General features: G+C 56.4%; 1 protein-coding gene across 8 annotated transcripts in view; it reads left to right on the top strand.

Annotated features, from left to right (window-relative positions):
* Nucleotides 1–14,678, top strand: part of GSE1 (Gse1 coiled-coil protein) — a 422,062-nt gene that overhangs the window by 303,359 nt on the left and 104,025 nt on the right. For 2 of the 8 annotated variants that reach the window (XM_057534572.1, XM_057534567.1), the window contains exon 1: nt 5,955–7,476. The exons of the other annotated variants lie outside the window; for them this stretch is intronic. In XM_057534572.1, the coding sequence (XP_057390555.1) occupies nt 7,440–7,476 (37 nt within the window). In that variant the 5' untranslated portion in view covers nt 5,955–7,439. Of the gene's footprint in view, nt 1–5,954; nt 7,477–14,678 lie in introns of those variants that run through there. 8 annotated transcript variants of the gene reach the window in all.

The following is a 14,678-nucleotide window of genomic DNA, read 5'->3' as shown; positions in this document are numbered from 1 at the left end:
AAGCCCTCTAGCCAAGGAGGGTTGACTTCAGCTTCACGGAGTGCAGGTGGCCTGAGTGCACACCTGCCCGTGGGCCCGGCACACTTCATCTTCCTCCCAGCCCTTGCTACAGGCCTGAAGGAGAGATTGACCCAGCTGGCCCAAGGCCCATGGCATCCCGCCTTGGACAAGGCCCAGGGCCTCCCTGGGTTGGCAGGACAGAGGGCATTCCATTTTCACAGAAGTGACAGGATGTATGAGTTTCCTGTGGCTGCTGTAACAAAGTACCCCAAACTGGGTGGCTTGAAACATCAGAAATTTATTCTCTCCCAGTTCTGGAGGCCAGAAATCTGAAATCAAGGTGTCAGCAGGGCCACCGTCCTCCCTATAGCGGCTGTAGGGGAGGGTCCTTCCCGTCTCTTCCAGCTCCTGGGGGCTCCAGGTGTCCTTGGCTTATGGCTGCTTCCCCCCAACCTCTGCCTCCGTCTTCACACGGCGTTTTCCCTTGTGTCTTCTCTTCTGTCTGTCTGCTTCTCTTTTTATAAGGATACTTGCCATTGGATTTTAGGGCCCACCCCGATGATTCAGGATGATCTCAACTCGAGATCCTAACTTAATTACACCTGCACAGACTCCTTTTCTTTTTCTTTTTTTAAAAATATTTATTTATTTATTTGGTTGCACTGGGTCCCAGTTGCAGCTCGCGAGCTCCTTAGTTGTGGCACGTGGGCTCCTTAGTTGTGGCATGTGAACTCTTAGTTACGGCATGCACGTGGGATCTAGTTCCCTGACCAGGGATCGAACCCGGGCCCCCTGCATTGGGAGTGCGGAGTCTTAACCACTGCACCACCAGGGAAGTCCCTAGACTCCTTTTCCAGTTAAGGTCCGATTCATGGTTCCAGGTGGACATATAGTTTGGCGGGCCACCATTAACCCATCATACCAGGACAGGTGGACAAGCCCGTGGGAGGCCTGGGAGCACTGCCTGGGTGGGGAGCCTGGAGCCAGTGGTAGAGGAAAGCGAAAGTAAACACACCAGGCCAAGATGGAAACAAAACCTGGGTTTGCAGACATCACCTTGACGGGGCAGAAGTTCTCCCTTTCTCTTTCAAGCTTAGACTTGCTTATCTTGAGACAGAACTTTCACTCATGTCCAGTCACCTAAGGGCCAGAGCTGGACGGAGGGAGAAAGCAGGTGTGTCTACTCCCTGGGTGCCCTTGGGTGAGTGGCTTCACCTCTTGGGGCCTCCGCGTCCTCGTGTACAGATCCGGCTGATGGTCATTGTAGGTCTGCCCTGTGGGCAGGTTCCAGATAAGATAAAGCCCTTAGCAAAGCAAGTAGCATGGCTGTACTGAGGCCCTGCCCGTGGTAACTGCTATTATTGCTATTATCACTATTATCCCAAACACAGTAATTTACAGCTCTATTTATGGAGTCCTTATTCTGTGCCAGGCACCAGAGTGGTTACACACCCGCATCTTCCTGGAATGCAGGGCTGATTTCATCCCATTTTCCAGGTGAGGCAACTGAGGCTCAAATGGTGACGTCACTGCCTGGGGGCACACGGTGGGTGGGGGCCCAGCCAGAATTTGAACTCTGATATGTCTGACTCCAAGCTGATGGTTATGAACATGGACTCTGGAACCAGCTCAGCTTCAAATCCCGGCTCTGCCCCTTCCTGGCTGTGTGTCCTTGGGCAAGATGCTTGGCCTCTCTGGGCCTCATCTAGAAAATGGAACTCCTAAGGGTGACCTTGAACACAGTTGTCATGAGGATCTAATGAGTTCTCCGTGAAGAGTGCTCAGCACAGCAGCTGGCACTGACTGAGTGCTCAGGAAACATCAGCTGGTATGATTATCCCAGGGAGGGAAATGGAGGGGGCAGACCTGAAGGGGCATTTCGGCTTAGCCACGTGGCCTCCCAGCCTCCCCTCGCCTTCTTTCCCTGGAATCCTTGGGGAGCAGTGCCCCCTCCAGAAGGTGAGGTCGCAGCCTGGCCTGGGCAGCCACCAGAGTGCCAGTGGGCACACAGAGGCACTGAGCTCTCCCGCTCGGAGCCGGACACTACACCACTGCGCTTCCAGACCCTGTCTGCGGCCTCAGTGTTTGCAGCACGTGCTGGGAGGCTATTTTTACTGCGTTCAGCTGACGCTCTTGGCCGGCTAGGCTGTCTCTGTGCTGTGGCAACGGCAGGCCCGCTAGAGGGAGTCTGGGGCCCCTCCGTTTATGAAGGTGCAGCTGGGGAGAGGGGGAAGGAGGGCCTCCCCACCCCTGCATCTTGGAGGGGGGGTGTGCGTCTGGTGGGCTCCACGCCGCTTCCAGGAAGCAGCCAGCCCCCAGCTTGTTTCCCCATTGAGAGATGAAGCGCTTTTCTTTTTTTTTCTTTTTTTTCCACTGGGCCCAGGACATGCCCAGAGCTTCCCTCTCACCCTGGGTTGGCTGGCAGCGTGGGCAGGGGTCTCTCAGGGAGGTGGGGATGAGTTTGCCCTTCAGTGGCCCCAACTGTAAAAAGGGACCCTGGAGGCTCAGCCTGCACTGATTGCTGCCTTTTTGCTGTAAATGCCCGACTCCTCCCCAGAGGTGAGCTGGGAGAGCAGGAGGAGAGGGTATTGCTGTGACCAGGCTCTGAGAGAGAAAAGGGGATGGAGAGAGGTAACCCATCCTCGTAGATAATCCCGCTGAACTGAAACCCCCAGAAGAGTGCTGTCCTTCTCACCTGGGCACCTGGCAGCTGGTCCACGTGTGGCCCAGACTGGCTGCCGCAGCCGCCCCTAGCCAGGCCATAGGCACTGTCCGAGGAGGGCTGAGTCCCCTGGGAATGAATGGCCTTAGTGATGGGTTCCAAAAATGACAGCCAAGCCACAAGGGCCGGTGGGAAAGGAAAAATCCTTCCAGCTCCCCGTTCAGCCACATTATGGCGAACAACCGAGCCATTCAGCGGAGCGGCAGCCCGTTAAGCAGGCTGCTTGGCACGGCGGGGGTGCTTTATATTTTTCAGCTGTTTTGGCATCAGGTCGGGAGCTGTGGTGCAGTCACCCTCCCATGGTAGATTTCATACTTTCCTCCGTTATAAATGTCCCTGTCACCAGGAAATGTCAATAACCTATTCTGAGCCACCCAGACCCAGGGCCAAAGGAGACTTCGGGTATCACTAGAATCTCACAGCTCACCTCCTGCCCCAGGGAGTGGCTAAAAGCAATTAGGGCTTGGCCTGAGCATTTTGAGATAATTTGATGCAGGCATTCAACTACTTATTGGGGGGGGGGGGAGATGTTTGCCTTTTGACCAGGAAGCAAAGATAAGCGGGGTGCTGGCCTGCCAGTGTGGGGTCTCCTATTCCCTCTCTCCCTTTTTTAAAAAAATTAATTTATTTATTTTATCTTTTTATTTTTGGCTGCGTTGGGTCTTTGTTGTTGCGCGTGGGCTCTCTCTAGTTGCGGTGAGCGCAGGGCTTCTCATCGCGGTGGCTCCTCTTGTTGTGGAGCACAGGCTCTAGGTGCGTGGGCTTCAGTAGCTGTGGCTTGCGGGCTCTAGGTGCGCGGGCTTCAGTAGCTGTGGCTCGCGGGCTTAGTTGCTTCGCAGCATGTGGGGATCTTCCCAGACCAGGGCTCGAACTCATGTGCCCTGCACTGGCAGGCGGATTCTCAACCACTGCGCCACCAGGGAAGCCCTGTTCTCTCTGCCTCCTACTCCTCTTCTGCTCACCCACCACCAGCCAGGCAGGCCCAGGAGCTCTCCAAGGCTTCACAGTGCCTCTCCTCCCACAGTTTCAGACTCCCCTGGAGTGGCTGTCTCCAGGGGGCCTTGCATAGGAGCCAAGCCATTAGAACTCAAGACTGAAGACCCCCTCTGCCATCCCCAGTCTGGGTGCATTCTCCACAGGTGGCTCCCAGCAGGCAAGCTTCTTTCTGGCACCGTCTTCTCCACTTTAGCAGGGCAAGGGGGGCACCCAGCAGACTGCGGGAGCATCCCTCCCTCCGTACCCTGCCTGTGATTGGCCCATAATTACAGGTTTATTGCCTGTACAGCTATTGTGTAATGACATGTTTGCAAATTAATTTTTATGGCTTCTGCCATTAGCATATACAGTAGAGGAAGGTTTAGTATTAATTACTACTGTTGTTCGTGTAATCCGGAGAATTAAAAACCAATAAAAGAATGACAACAGAAACTGATAGTTTAGGATCTTTGAAAAATAGTTCTCTTTTCCCCCAAGTAGAATCAGAGATTTTCCGAGCTTATGAGGAGTCAGGGGGGTGGGCAGCAGCTCGCCTGGGCTGTCCCGTTGTGCGCCTTGGTGAGCCCCCCCCACTCTCAGAAGGGCGCAGATGATCAAATATGTGGGGGGGAGGCGAAGGCGGGTTGGGAAACGGACGCCGGTCCGGGATCGGGCGGGCAGGTGCTGGACCCCGACCCCGCCGGGCCAGGCCGTTGTCTCCCTCGCAGGGCCGCAGGCGGCGGCGGGCGCAGGAGGAGGCGCGGGGAGTGCTGAGCGCGCCGCCACGCAGCCCCGGAAACAAAGGGCCGCCGCCGCCGAGGGCCGGGCGTGACCTCCGGGGTCAGCGCGGGGCGGAGCGGCCAGATGCTGGCGGCGGGCGCCGGCGGCCCCGAGCGGCCCGTTTCCTCCGGGTCAGCAGCCCCAGCGCCCTCCCGGGTGCCCGCGCGCGCTCGGCCGCCCGCAGGGAGGGGGCGCCGGGCGGGGCGCCGCGGGGGCTGGGGGATTCAAAGATGCTCCTCGCACCCCCGGCGGCCCAGCGGTCGAAGAAGGCAGCCGCCTGCGCGCTGCACCCACCCAGACATTGGTGATGGCGGGGAGGAGCGCCACCCCTCCCTTGGCTCCGAGCGCTCCGCCCAGCCCATTTACGATATTCTTGCAGGGTGGGCGTGGGGGGGTGGGTGAGTGGCAGAGAGGGGTCAGAAGGCACGCGGAGTCCGCCCACCTCCTCCAGTTTGCCCTCGGGAGTTGTCCTCTAGAGTATCATATTCCAGGAGTCCAATTGTCACCCGAAGCCGCCGCGTTTAGCAGGGACCCCCGGGGCTGCCGCTGGGGACCCCTGATTTACGCAGCGGCTGGAAAGCGTTGGCAGGAACCCAAGCCTGTCGTGGTCGCGGTGACCTGCCGTGCGTACCTGCAGGCTCAGGTCTGTTCCACAAACCAAGGTGATTGTATCTGGGGTCAAAAGGTGACCCCTTAGTGTTACCAAGTCGCGATTCCGGTTGGTTGTGCCGCTGAGGGACCGGCCCTTCATAAGGTAAAAGGGCTTGAAAATAAATTGTCACATCAAGAGACAGCTTTGCAGCGTGCGTTTAAGTGTGTGTGCGGGCGTGGGTAAATGGATCCTGTCTCTTTAAAATCGCTGGGCTGGACAATGAGCGCACAGGATGTGGTTTGGCGGCAGGGTTTTTCCCCCTTCGATTTGGGGAATTATCACATGGGGCCTTCGTGAGCTGGTGTGAAAGAGAGGCGGGTGGGGAGGAGCGATACAGGCTCCACACTCACTCACACATACTCTGTGCAGTTGGTCGTTTTCTTAAACCAAATTAGCCAGGTCTCTCGTTACTATGGTGCAGCCGGGCTTGCAGAATCCCAGTAATAGCATTTATTAGGTCTATTTGCCTGGAAGCATGCCTTCCCGGATCTGATAATGCACCAGTGCAGGGAGAGTGTGGGAGATGGTATCAAGCATTTGATTACACTTGCAACAGGGATTTTTGAGGGGTGGGGGGTGAGAGGAAAAGAAGGAGAGAAGGAAGCCGCTGGCCTTAGGAGCTCACCCTGGGCCGGGCCGGTGGGTTTCTGCAGCCCCGTGTGGGTTTCACAAAAGGCGGGCCAGAGCTCCCGGAGCATGACTTGGGGACCCTTCTCCCAGGCCCCGGCGGCGGGTGAACTCCCGGCTCCCGCAGCTGTCAGACGTGGGTGGGGAGGGAGGGAGGAGGGGCGGGCGGGCGGGCGGCCAGAGCGCGGAGTTGGGCAGCCGGAGGGGGGACCGGCGGCGCCCGCAGCCGCCCACAGTTTGCAAACGGCCCCCGCTTTGGGGCAGAGGGGGGCACCCCGCCGCCAGCAGCATCACTCTCCCCGCGTTTGCAGAGGGGAGCCCAGCTCTCTGCGCCCCGATCCCGGTCCGCATGGATCTGCTGCCCGGCGCGGCAGCCGCGCGGGGGGGAAGCTCGCAAGTGAAACTATTATTATCGCCCTGCGAAGCATGGAGCTCTTGGAAGATGCCGCGTAGAGACGGAAGGAGCCGCCGCCGCCTGCAGCCGCCAGCCGCTGCGCCCCTACCCTTTCGCTTTCATTAGGGGAGACAAATCTGCTGTCAGGCAGCCAGCTTTCCAATTTACCGATAATGATTCTTGCATGAAAATTGATCGAGGGGCTCTCCACCGCCGTGCGCTGTCGCCTGCCCGCTCTCCTCCTGCTCCTTCTGCCCGGGCGCCCGAGCCCCCGCGAGTTCTTTCTCCTCCTTCCCCCACCCCTGCTCTCTGAGTCAGTGGTGGGACGCCGGGCCAGGGAGATAACCAAAAAAAAAAAAAAAAAGGGGGGGGTGTTGGTGGCGAGAGGGGGAGGGGAGCCGGCTCCTCGGCCTGCTTTCTCCTGCCCGGGACTTGTTTGCAATCGCTGCCTCTTATTTACGAGAAGAAATCTCCCCCTCGGTACTTCTTGGCTGTTTGGGTATTAATTTTCTCCTCTCTCCTCCCCGCTCGCCCCCTCCTCTTCTCTCCCCCCCCCCCCGCCCCTCCTCACCCAGTAGCTAAGGGGAAACGAAAACAAAGCCGATTTCTCCTTGGCAACAAGAGATACCCCCTCCCGCCGCCCCCCCTTCCTTCTTCCTTCTGGTTCTGAACGTGAAACCCTGTTGGAAACAGGTCTCTTGACCCTCGCCCTTGACATTCAAATGGCTGAATGGAGGAGAGATCGCTACTCGCACGTCTTGCGGGCTGCTTTTTTCTCTATCTTTTTTTCTTTCATATGAGTAATCCCTGAAGATCTTAACCCCCCAATTTCCTCACCCTCACCTCCCCCCTTTATTTTTCTCGCGCTCCTCTCCGCTCTCCCGCCTGCTTCCCTCCGCCGTGCGCCCCCCTCCTTTTTTTATTTGCATCTCAAGTCCAAAAGGCAGAAAATACACACGCGGCGAAGACACCGGGCAGCCGTGGAGGCTCCGGCCCGTCCTTGGTCGTCAATTACCTCATTGTGGATCTGCCAGGGCCAAGGTGGCCGAAACTGCCCGGGCGCTGGCCGGAGAGAGAGCCTTTTGATCATTTTAGGGAGAAAAAAAAAAAAAGACTGATTTTTTTTTTTTTTCCGTCGCTGTCCGGATCGCTCTTCTGCCTTTATTTTATTGTTTTGGACATTTTTGAGCGCCGTGACTCGGACGGCGCTTTTTGTCTCCTCGCTGGGTTTTAATATTTTTTGTCCGTGTTCATCCCTCTCTGGCCACTATGGAATTCTAATCTGAATCATGTTTGGATTGAAGCCGCCTCTGTATTACTTACCAGGTAAGCGAGCTCTGTGCGCCTCCCCGGGTCCCGCGCGGCGCCGGCGCGCCCCGGACCCCCAACCTAACTTACCCCTCCAGACCCCTCCCCCCACCCCGGCCTGGGTCGGGGCGGTGGGTCCGCCGAGCCCCCGGCAGACCGGCGGGCGCGCGCGGCCCCGGCCGCTGCCGCTGCGGTCCAGCGGGCGGTGTGTGCGCTACGTGCGGCGGGGAGCGCCCACCCGGCCCGCCGCCCCCGCTGCGCCGTCGCCGGGGGTTGCGCGTCTCGCTCCTTTTGTCTGCCTGCCCGGAGCTGGCTCCGGGGCGGCGGCGCAGCGAGCGGCCGGGGCACTCGAGCCTTCCAAGGTGAATTAAGCACCGGGTGTGAAGTTACTTTCCCGCAGGCCGCCCTGATCGGGTAGCATGCGCCCCCCCGCCCCCAGTCCCCGGGCTTCTTTTCCTCTCCCTCCAGCCAGCCCCTTGCGCGGTCTCCGCGCGAGCGTGGCGCGCACGCCCCCCGCCCCCCTTCCTGCCTGGGATTCCCTGGAAGGTTTTGTGCCTGCGGAGGTCGGAGGAGGGGGCTGGGGGAAGCTCTGGAGGGTGGTTGGCGTGGCTTCCTGTTTCCCTAACCTTCCTGCATGCTGACAGCAGCCTGCCCTGTAACTTTCTGTTTCGGGGCAAGTCGCGCTTGCAGCCCAAAGGGGAGGGGGCGACAGCGGGAGGTTTGGGGAGCCCCTCTTGTGTTGACCTTATTTGCACTTTGAAACCTTAAAAATAATTACATGTAGGCTAAAGGGAAGCAGGCGAGCCAGGGTTCCTGGTGAGGGAGGTGGGAGCCTTGGTGATCCCTGGGGCCCTCTTGGCTGGCGCGCTGTCACCCCCTTCCAGAGCCCCCTCGGGTCAGGAGTAACTCACCAGGCCTAACCCCCGGTGGGCCACGTGACCCGCAGGTCAGGAAGGCTGGTGTGACCGCTTGATCTAGGAATGAGCTGTTTTTATTTCCCTTTGCTTCCTTTCAGAGTTTTATCTTCCCTGGGCGTTGACACACAGTTCCTATGGAAGTTGGGGCGTCCATGGATTGGGGGGTTTGGGGGGACGTTGGGGCGCAGTAGGGAGGAGAGGGGAAGTTTCTGGGCTTCTTATGTTGGGGCTTTTAAAATTCTGCATAGGAGGCTGCCAGAGGAGGTTTACTGTTTTGCTGGCAAAAGGTGCACGTGGCCGGGTTGTTGGGTTTTGAGTTTTTCACTCTGTGTTCAGAAGCCCCTGTCATTTTGTCTGAGGCTCCCACAGCTGTCCTGGATCCCCTGGGAGGAGCATGGGGGGAGGGAATGGGCCGGGGGAGGACCCAGCTCTGCTAGATGTGGCCCTCGCTGACCCTGAAACCAGGGCAAACGTTTTCACCAAGTTGATAGCATAGAGGGAGGCTAGAAGGGGGGGAAAAGTGGAAAGGACTTCTCCATTCTGTGGGAAATCTGTCCATTTACTCTTGTTGAGTTTCTTTGTGGCTGTTTTGGGTCCCCAGCCCTTCCCAGGAACTGACAAGTTCTATGTCTCTTGCTTGGTGTCTCCACCACTTTCACAGGAAGAATATTTCTCAGAGTCTGCACTTGATCTCTTTATCTTGTATCTCTGTATTCTTGATCTCTTTTTCCTTCACTACCCGAAATGCAAAGCTGGCGCTTCTCTTCCCTCTGCACTGCATACACTGGGCAGGTCCGTTCCACATTAAAGCCAGAATCCCCAGTTGACAAAAGGGTGCAGGGCCCACGCTCAGGCTCAGAGCCGGCTCCCCCAGGCTCCCCCATAGGTAGACCCCGGGTGGCGGAGAGCAGGTGCCAGGGCCCTTTAAACCCAAGCTCTGGCCCAGCGTTCCTGCTCTGGCTGGCGGCTCCTGGTGGCCTCTCCACCCCCCTTTGTACCTGCAGCGCCACCCCCAGAGCTGCACCTTGTCTTAATAGACACTCACTACATGATTGTGGCAAGAATGGATCTTCTTAAGTACGGCGCTCTTAAAAGCACAGGTGTTTGTAATCTACACCCCACTTTACCTGCCGTTGGGTGACTGCTGGTGCACATTTATTCATCAGGTAACCGATTGTCTTTTTACACTGGGAGCCTCGGAGAGAAAAGGAGGAAGTGTCAGGCTTGGAAATGCAGAGCAATTAAGGAAAATCAGTCCTGGCTGATGTGAAGCCCTGAGCGGCAGAGGTGAGGGCTGCTGGTCGGGACCCTGGGGAGGTCAGTGCACACGTCCTCTGGGTCTGTGGAGGCAGATTTGTCCTCCACTAGAGTTTTCTTTTTTTCAATTGCCCAACTAGGGTTTGCATTTGTTAGTTTTGCTGTAATAGTGTAGAAAGAAGAGCCATGGTCAAGTGGCTTTGCTTCCCTGGGCTTCAGTCAACTCATGTTAGAGTAGTAGATGGAATTGTAAAAGGAATGACCTGGTTCTTGTGATCACCCTCAGGCTCCCTTGCAAGTGCTTTCTGGGAATCGGTCCTGTAAATCTCATTCCCACCCCTGAGCTAAGTGCTGGTGTCTGCCCATTTCACGGATGAGGAAAGTGAGGCTCAGGGGAGCTAGCATATGCCCAGCTGGGAAGTGGTAGAGCTGGGACGTGAAGCTGACCGCTGCCCACCACACTGGCCCAGGACGGAGGGGCCTGGATGCGGCCAGCCTGGCATGCTGTGACTCTGTGGCCTTAGAGGCCTGACACCTAAGTGCTCTTGAGCTTCTGGGACCCCATTGTGTCCCCACAGCCGGATCCTGTCACAGTGTCTGTAACTGCAGAGAGCCAGGGCCCAGAACTTGCCCGTCCAGCCGTTCCTGGGGGGGCAGTTCATTCACAGTCAGGCTGGCATCAGGCACCACTCCTCCTGTGTGACAGGACTGAGGCCAGGCAGTGGAGGTTTGAAGTCCTGCTCTGCCTGTCCCGAGCCGTGACCTGGGGCAGGTGGCTTCAGCTCTCTGGGCCTCAGTTTTCCCATTTGTGAAATGGGATCCATAATAGGGTCTACCTCAGCATCAGCGTAAGGCAGGTGTTGGCCCTCTGCGGCCCACTGCTTGACTAGGTGAATAAAGTTTTCTTGGCATGTGGCCACGCCCGTTCCTTGATGTGTTATCTGTGGCAGCTTTATCTGTGGCAGCTTTCGAGCTACAACAGCAAAGTGGAGTTGGTGTGACAAGGACGGCCAAGCCTAAGACTCATTATCTGGCCCATTACAGGAGAAGTGTGCTGACATCTGGTGTAAGGGATTAAAGGAGTGAATCCTTGCAGGGTACTGAGGACAGTGCCTGAGATGACGTTAACACTTAGCAAGTGACAGCTATAGTAATCGTAGTAATTATTACTAAGGTGGAATTATTTGCAGAAAATCACAGGGCTTCTTAGCCGTTGGGCTGGACTTGAACTCAGGTCTTTGGACCAGGCCCCTCGCACCCCATGACGCAGTGTCTGGCCTCTGGTGGTCTTTCACTGGTGGGGATGCTTTCTGTGCCAGGAGAAGGCGGCACAGAGAGCTGGAGACTGGTGGGTAGCGGTCGGGGGGTCTCTAATGCCTCTTCTCAAGACACCCTTCTGTGCACACGCGTGCCCAGCTACTCTCTTTCCTGAATTCCACCAGACCGCGAGCTCCACGCAGGTGGGGACTGTGTGTTTCTTTCCTGCCTGACTCAGCGCCAGACCAGTAATAAAATTAATAATAAAAATAATAAGGAGGAGGAGGTGGCAACAGCCAGTCCTTCTATGGTGCCCATTCCGTACGAGACATGGTATTAATGTAATCCCATTTGCCACCTAAAGAAACCGAGGCACAGAGAGGTTGAGGCCGCACAGGCAGTAAATGGTGCAGCCGGGCTTTGACCCCGGGCAGTCTGGCTCCAGAGTCCCTGCTTAATAAATATTTGTTGAACGAGTGAGGGAGGGAATTGGCCGTTGGTGTTGGCGGTGGCGCCCTGCTGGCCCCCTTATCTTGTTCCTGGAGTTCGCGGAGGGAGGACTCCTCAGCTGTCAGCTGACCCCACCCCGGCCCCATGCTGAACTCTGGGTGACCCTGGCTTCCCCTGGGGATTTACTGTCCACTGCTGGGAAGGACACTCCAGGTTCTCCAGTGAGGAAACTGAGGCCCAGAGAGGGCTGGGGCTTGGCCCAAAGCCACATAGCCTGCTGGTGGCTGTTCTCAGAGAATCCAGGTCTCCCCAGAACAGTTTCTCTTCCCCCAGCTGCCTCTCTCCCCCGAGGGTCAGCTGGCCTGGGCCCCTCTCTACGCATCCTTTGACAGGCTTGCAAGAGATGGGCTTCCCCTACTGGGAGCTGGTGTTGCCCGGGAGAAGTAAACCTAGGCCCAAATGGCCGGTGGGGAGCTGCCTAGATTTTCTTTCTTACCCCCTAGACTGCTTCCAGAAAGCCCCAGGGTGTGGCCGTGTGTGGATCTGTGCTCAGGCGCACCTGGTTTGGGGGAGGCAGCTGGAGGTGAGGGCAGGCCAGAGCCGTGGACCTCCAGCTGCCAGCTGCCAGATCCCGGGGTGCCCCTTCAGGAGCTGAAGCTGGGAGGGGGGTGGGTTGTCTGCAGTTGCCAGCTGTGACCGAGCTCATGCCCAGCTCTGGTTCATTGTGGGAAGCTGCTGGGTCATGAGCAAACCCATGGCTTTGGGGCGGCTCTGCAACCACCCAAAGCCTGTTCTGGGGGCAGGTTGGGCCTAATGGGATCTGACTCAGATAAAAGGACAGCACTGCTATTTCAGTTGTGATTGAGAAAGCTGCTTATTTACAGCTCAGAAACTCAGCAGGGACAAGCATTTCGGCTCCCATCTTGCACTTTCCAGGCAATCACTAATTAATCTTCCGATACCCCTGAGAAAGGGGGAGGGGCCGCCACATTTCCATCTGTCAGGCTGGGAAAGCCAGGGGCCCTTTTGTCCCAGCTGCGGCCCAGCCCTTCACCAAGGGGCCTGGTCTGGTTCCCACCCCCCTGCTCAATTTGGTTCTCATTAAGATTTTTTTCTTGCCTTAAATGTGTTGTTTTTACTCCATGGGTGGGAACCTGATATGGCCCCATTGGAAACTCTCCTGCTTCTTCTTGACTCTTGGAGTCAGGAGAAGTTTATTTTATGCTCTCGGAGCACTCATTACGATACCTGGATTCCTGCCCTAGAATGGGGCAGGGGCAGGGATGATTCGCTTCCTTCTGTGCAGGAGGAAGTGGAGGGTTGGAGGGCAGCTGGCCAGGGCCACCCAGCTCCCAGGGACAGAGCCAGCAGTGGGATGAAGTGTCTGGACCTGGGCCTCTGTTCCAAGTCCAGGGCTCCATATCACTTGGACATGGACATGTGTAAATGGAGCAACCCCACTGTGCTTCCTTCTCTCCAAGGTCAAGTACAGATGGGCCCCTCTGGTCATCTGGTCTACCCCACGCTTTGCGGCTAAGAACACGGACATCGGAAGACCTTGAGGGACCTGTTGATTTCTTTTTTATTTACTTATTTATTTATATCAATTTATTTATTTATTTATCTTTGGCTGCATTGGGTCTTTGTTGCTGCGCGCGGGCTTTCTCTAGTTGTGGGGAGCTGGGGCTGCTCTTCGTTGCGGTGCGCAGGCTTCTCATTGCGGTGGCTTCTCTTGTTGCGGAGCACGGGCTCTAGGCGTGCGGGCTTCAGTAGTTGTAGCACGTGGGCTCAGTAGTTGCAGCTCGCAGGCTCTAGGGCGCAGGCTCAGTAGTTGTGGTGCACGGGCTTAGTTGCCCCGTGGCACGTGGGATCTTCCCAGACCAGGGATGGAACCCGTGTCCCCTACATTGGCAGGCGGATTCTTAACCACTGCACCACCAGGGAAGGCCTGGACCTGTTGATTTCTAATTCTTAGATTTTTGGTGAGATTGGGTTGGTAGATGTGGCCTCTTCATCTACTAGGGAATGTCCTATCATACTGTATTTTGCAGGGAAAAAAAAAAATCAGGCCTTAATATCCCCTAAAGTAACCCTTTCCCAAAGGACAGTGGCCTCACCTCTTACCGGGTCCCTCAACAAAGCAGTTCTACATTCATATCTGGAATTGTCTCTCTTTGCTGGTCTAGCTACACAGTCAGAAATTTTGAAGCCACTCGGGCAGGTGGGGGGCAGTGTATTAGAAAGGAAGAGGGAATTTGGGGGTGAGAGAATAAAAATAGATGCAGTGCATTTTTTTTTTTTAAGAGCTCCATATAGATTTAAAGTCCTTTTGTTAATTTAGGAACATAAAACCATGTGATGTATAGCTTAGTTTGCTCGTAAAATTACTAAGTGTGGCATATTTAGAGCTGTAAAAGCTTGGGGTAAAAGGGAAAAAAAATCAGTGAGAATTTTTTTTACAAGTCTTTAGGGGAAAACGCATTTTTCCGGCTTGTTCCCACCGATGCCAGGCCTTCCACAGCTTAGGGTTGATGGTTGCCCTCAGCCTGGATTAGAGCTGAGGGCAGTGCTTGTTGAGGGTTGGCCGAATTTGAGTTAATCTGGGCCCAGGTCTCACCCCCAGAGCCCGAGCCCACCCAGTGGAAGCCCACAGCCTTGAAGGATCAGGGCCTTCTTTCTCCCTCTCCCCCTGCAGAGAGACAGGAAGCGCCCTCTGACCAGGCCTGGACTGCCGCCCAGTGGGCATTTGGCCACTTGCTTAATGGCCTGCGGGGTTGGGAAGTCATGGAACATTGGGCTTGGAAGGGACCTCAGAGGTCAGATGGCCCAGCCCCTCCCTCCTCTCGATTTGGTGGTCTCTGAGGGTCGCACCTGCCATGCCACCGTGGGTTGTTAGAATGTTGCTTTTTACAGGGAATACACACGTGCATTTCACCTAGTTCTGTGCTCCTGGGACACAAAACCAGTCTGTCCCCTCCTAAATATCACCATTTGAGCTGGGCAAGTGCTGGGCCCTGTGTTGACCCAGAAGGAGCAGCGAAGGAGGTCTGTGTCTCATCCTCAAGTTGCTTCAGGAACGAATAGGGAGCGAGATGAGTGAGGATGGAGTGCTCTGGAATCTCCCAGGATCAGTCACCCTGGTGGAGGGAATCCAGGAAGCCTCCGTGGAGGAGGTGGCATTGGAGGCAGGCCTTGGAAGTGAGGTGTGCAGAGGCGGGGTGAGGCTGGGTGAAAGGAGGCTAGTACAGTGAGGAGGGATGAACAAGAAAAGGGAAGCCACTCTTAAGACATTCAGCATGTTAAGTTCATGCCAGGTGTGCTGAGAACTGGGTGCTGGGC

The sequence above is a fragment of the Balaenoptera acutorostrata genome, chromosome 19, assembly GCF_949987535.1.
Source record: "Balaenoptera acutorostrata chromosome 19, mBalAcu1.1, whole genome shotgun sequence".
Classification (NCBI taxonomy): Eukaryota; Metazoa; Chordata; class Mammalia; order Artiodactyla; family Balaenopteridae; genus Balaenoptera; species Balaenoptera acutorostrata.
The sequence above is the reverse complement of the archived record's forward strand: the minus strand, read 5'-3'. Positions and strand labels throughout refer to the sequence as shown.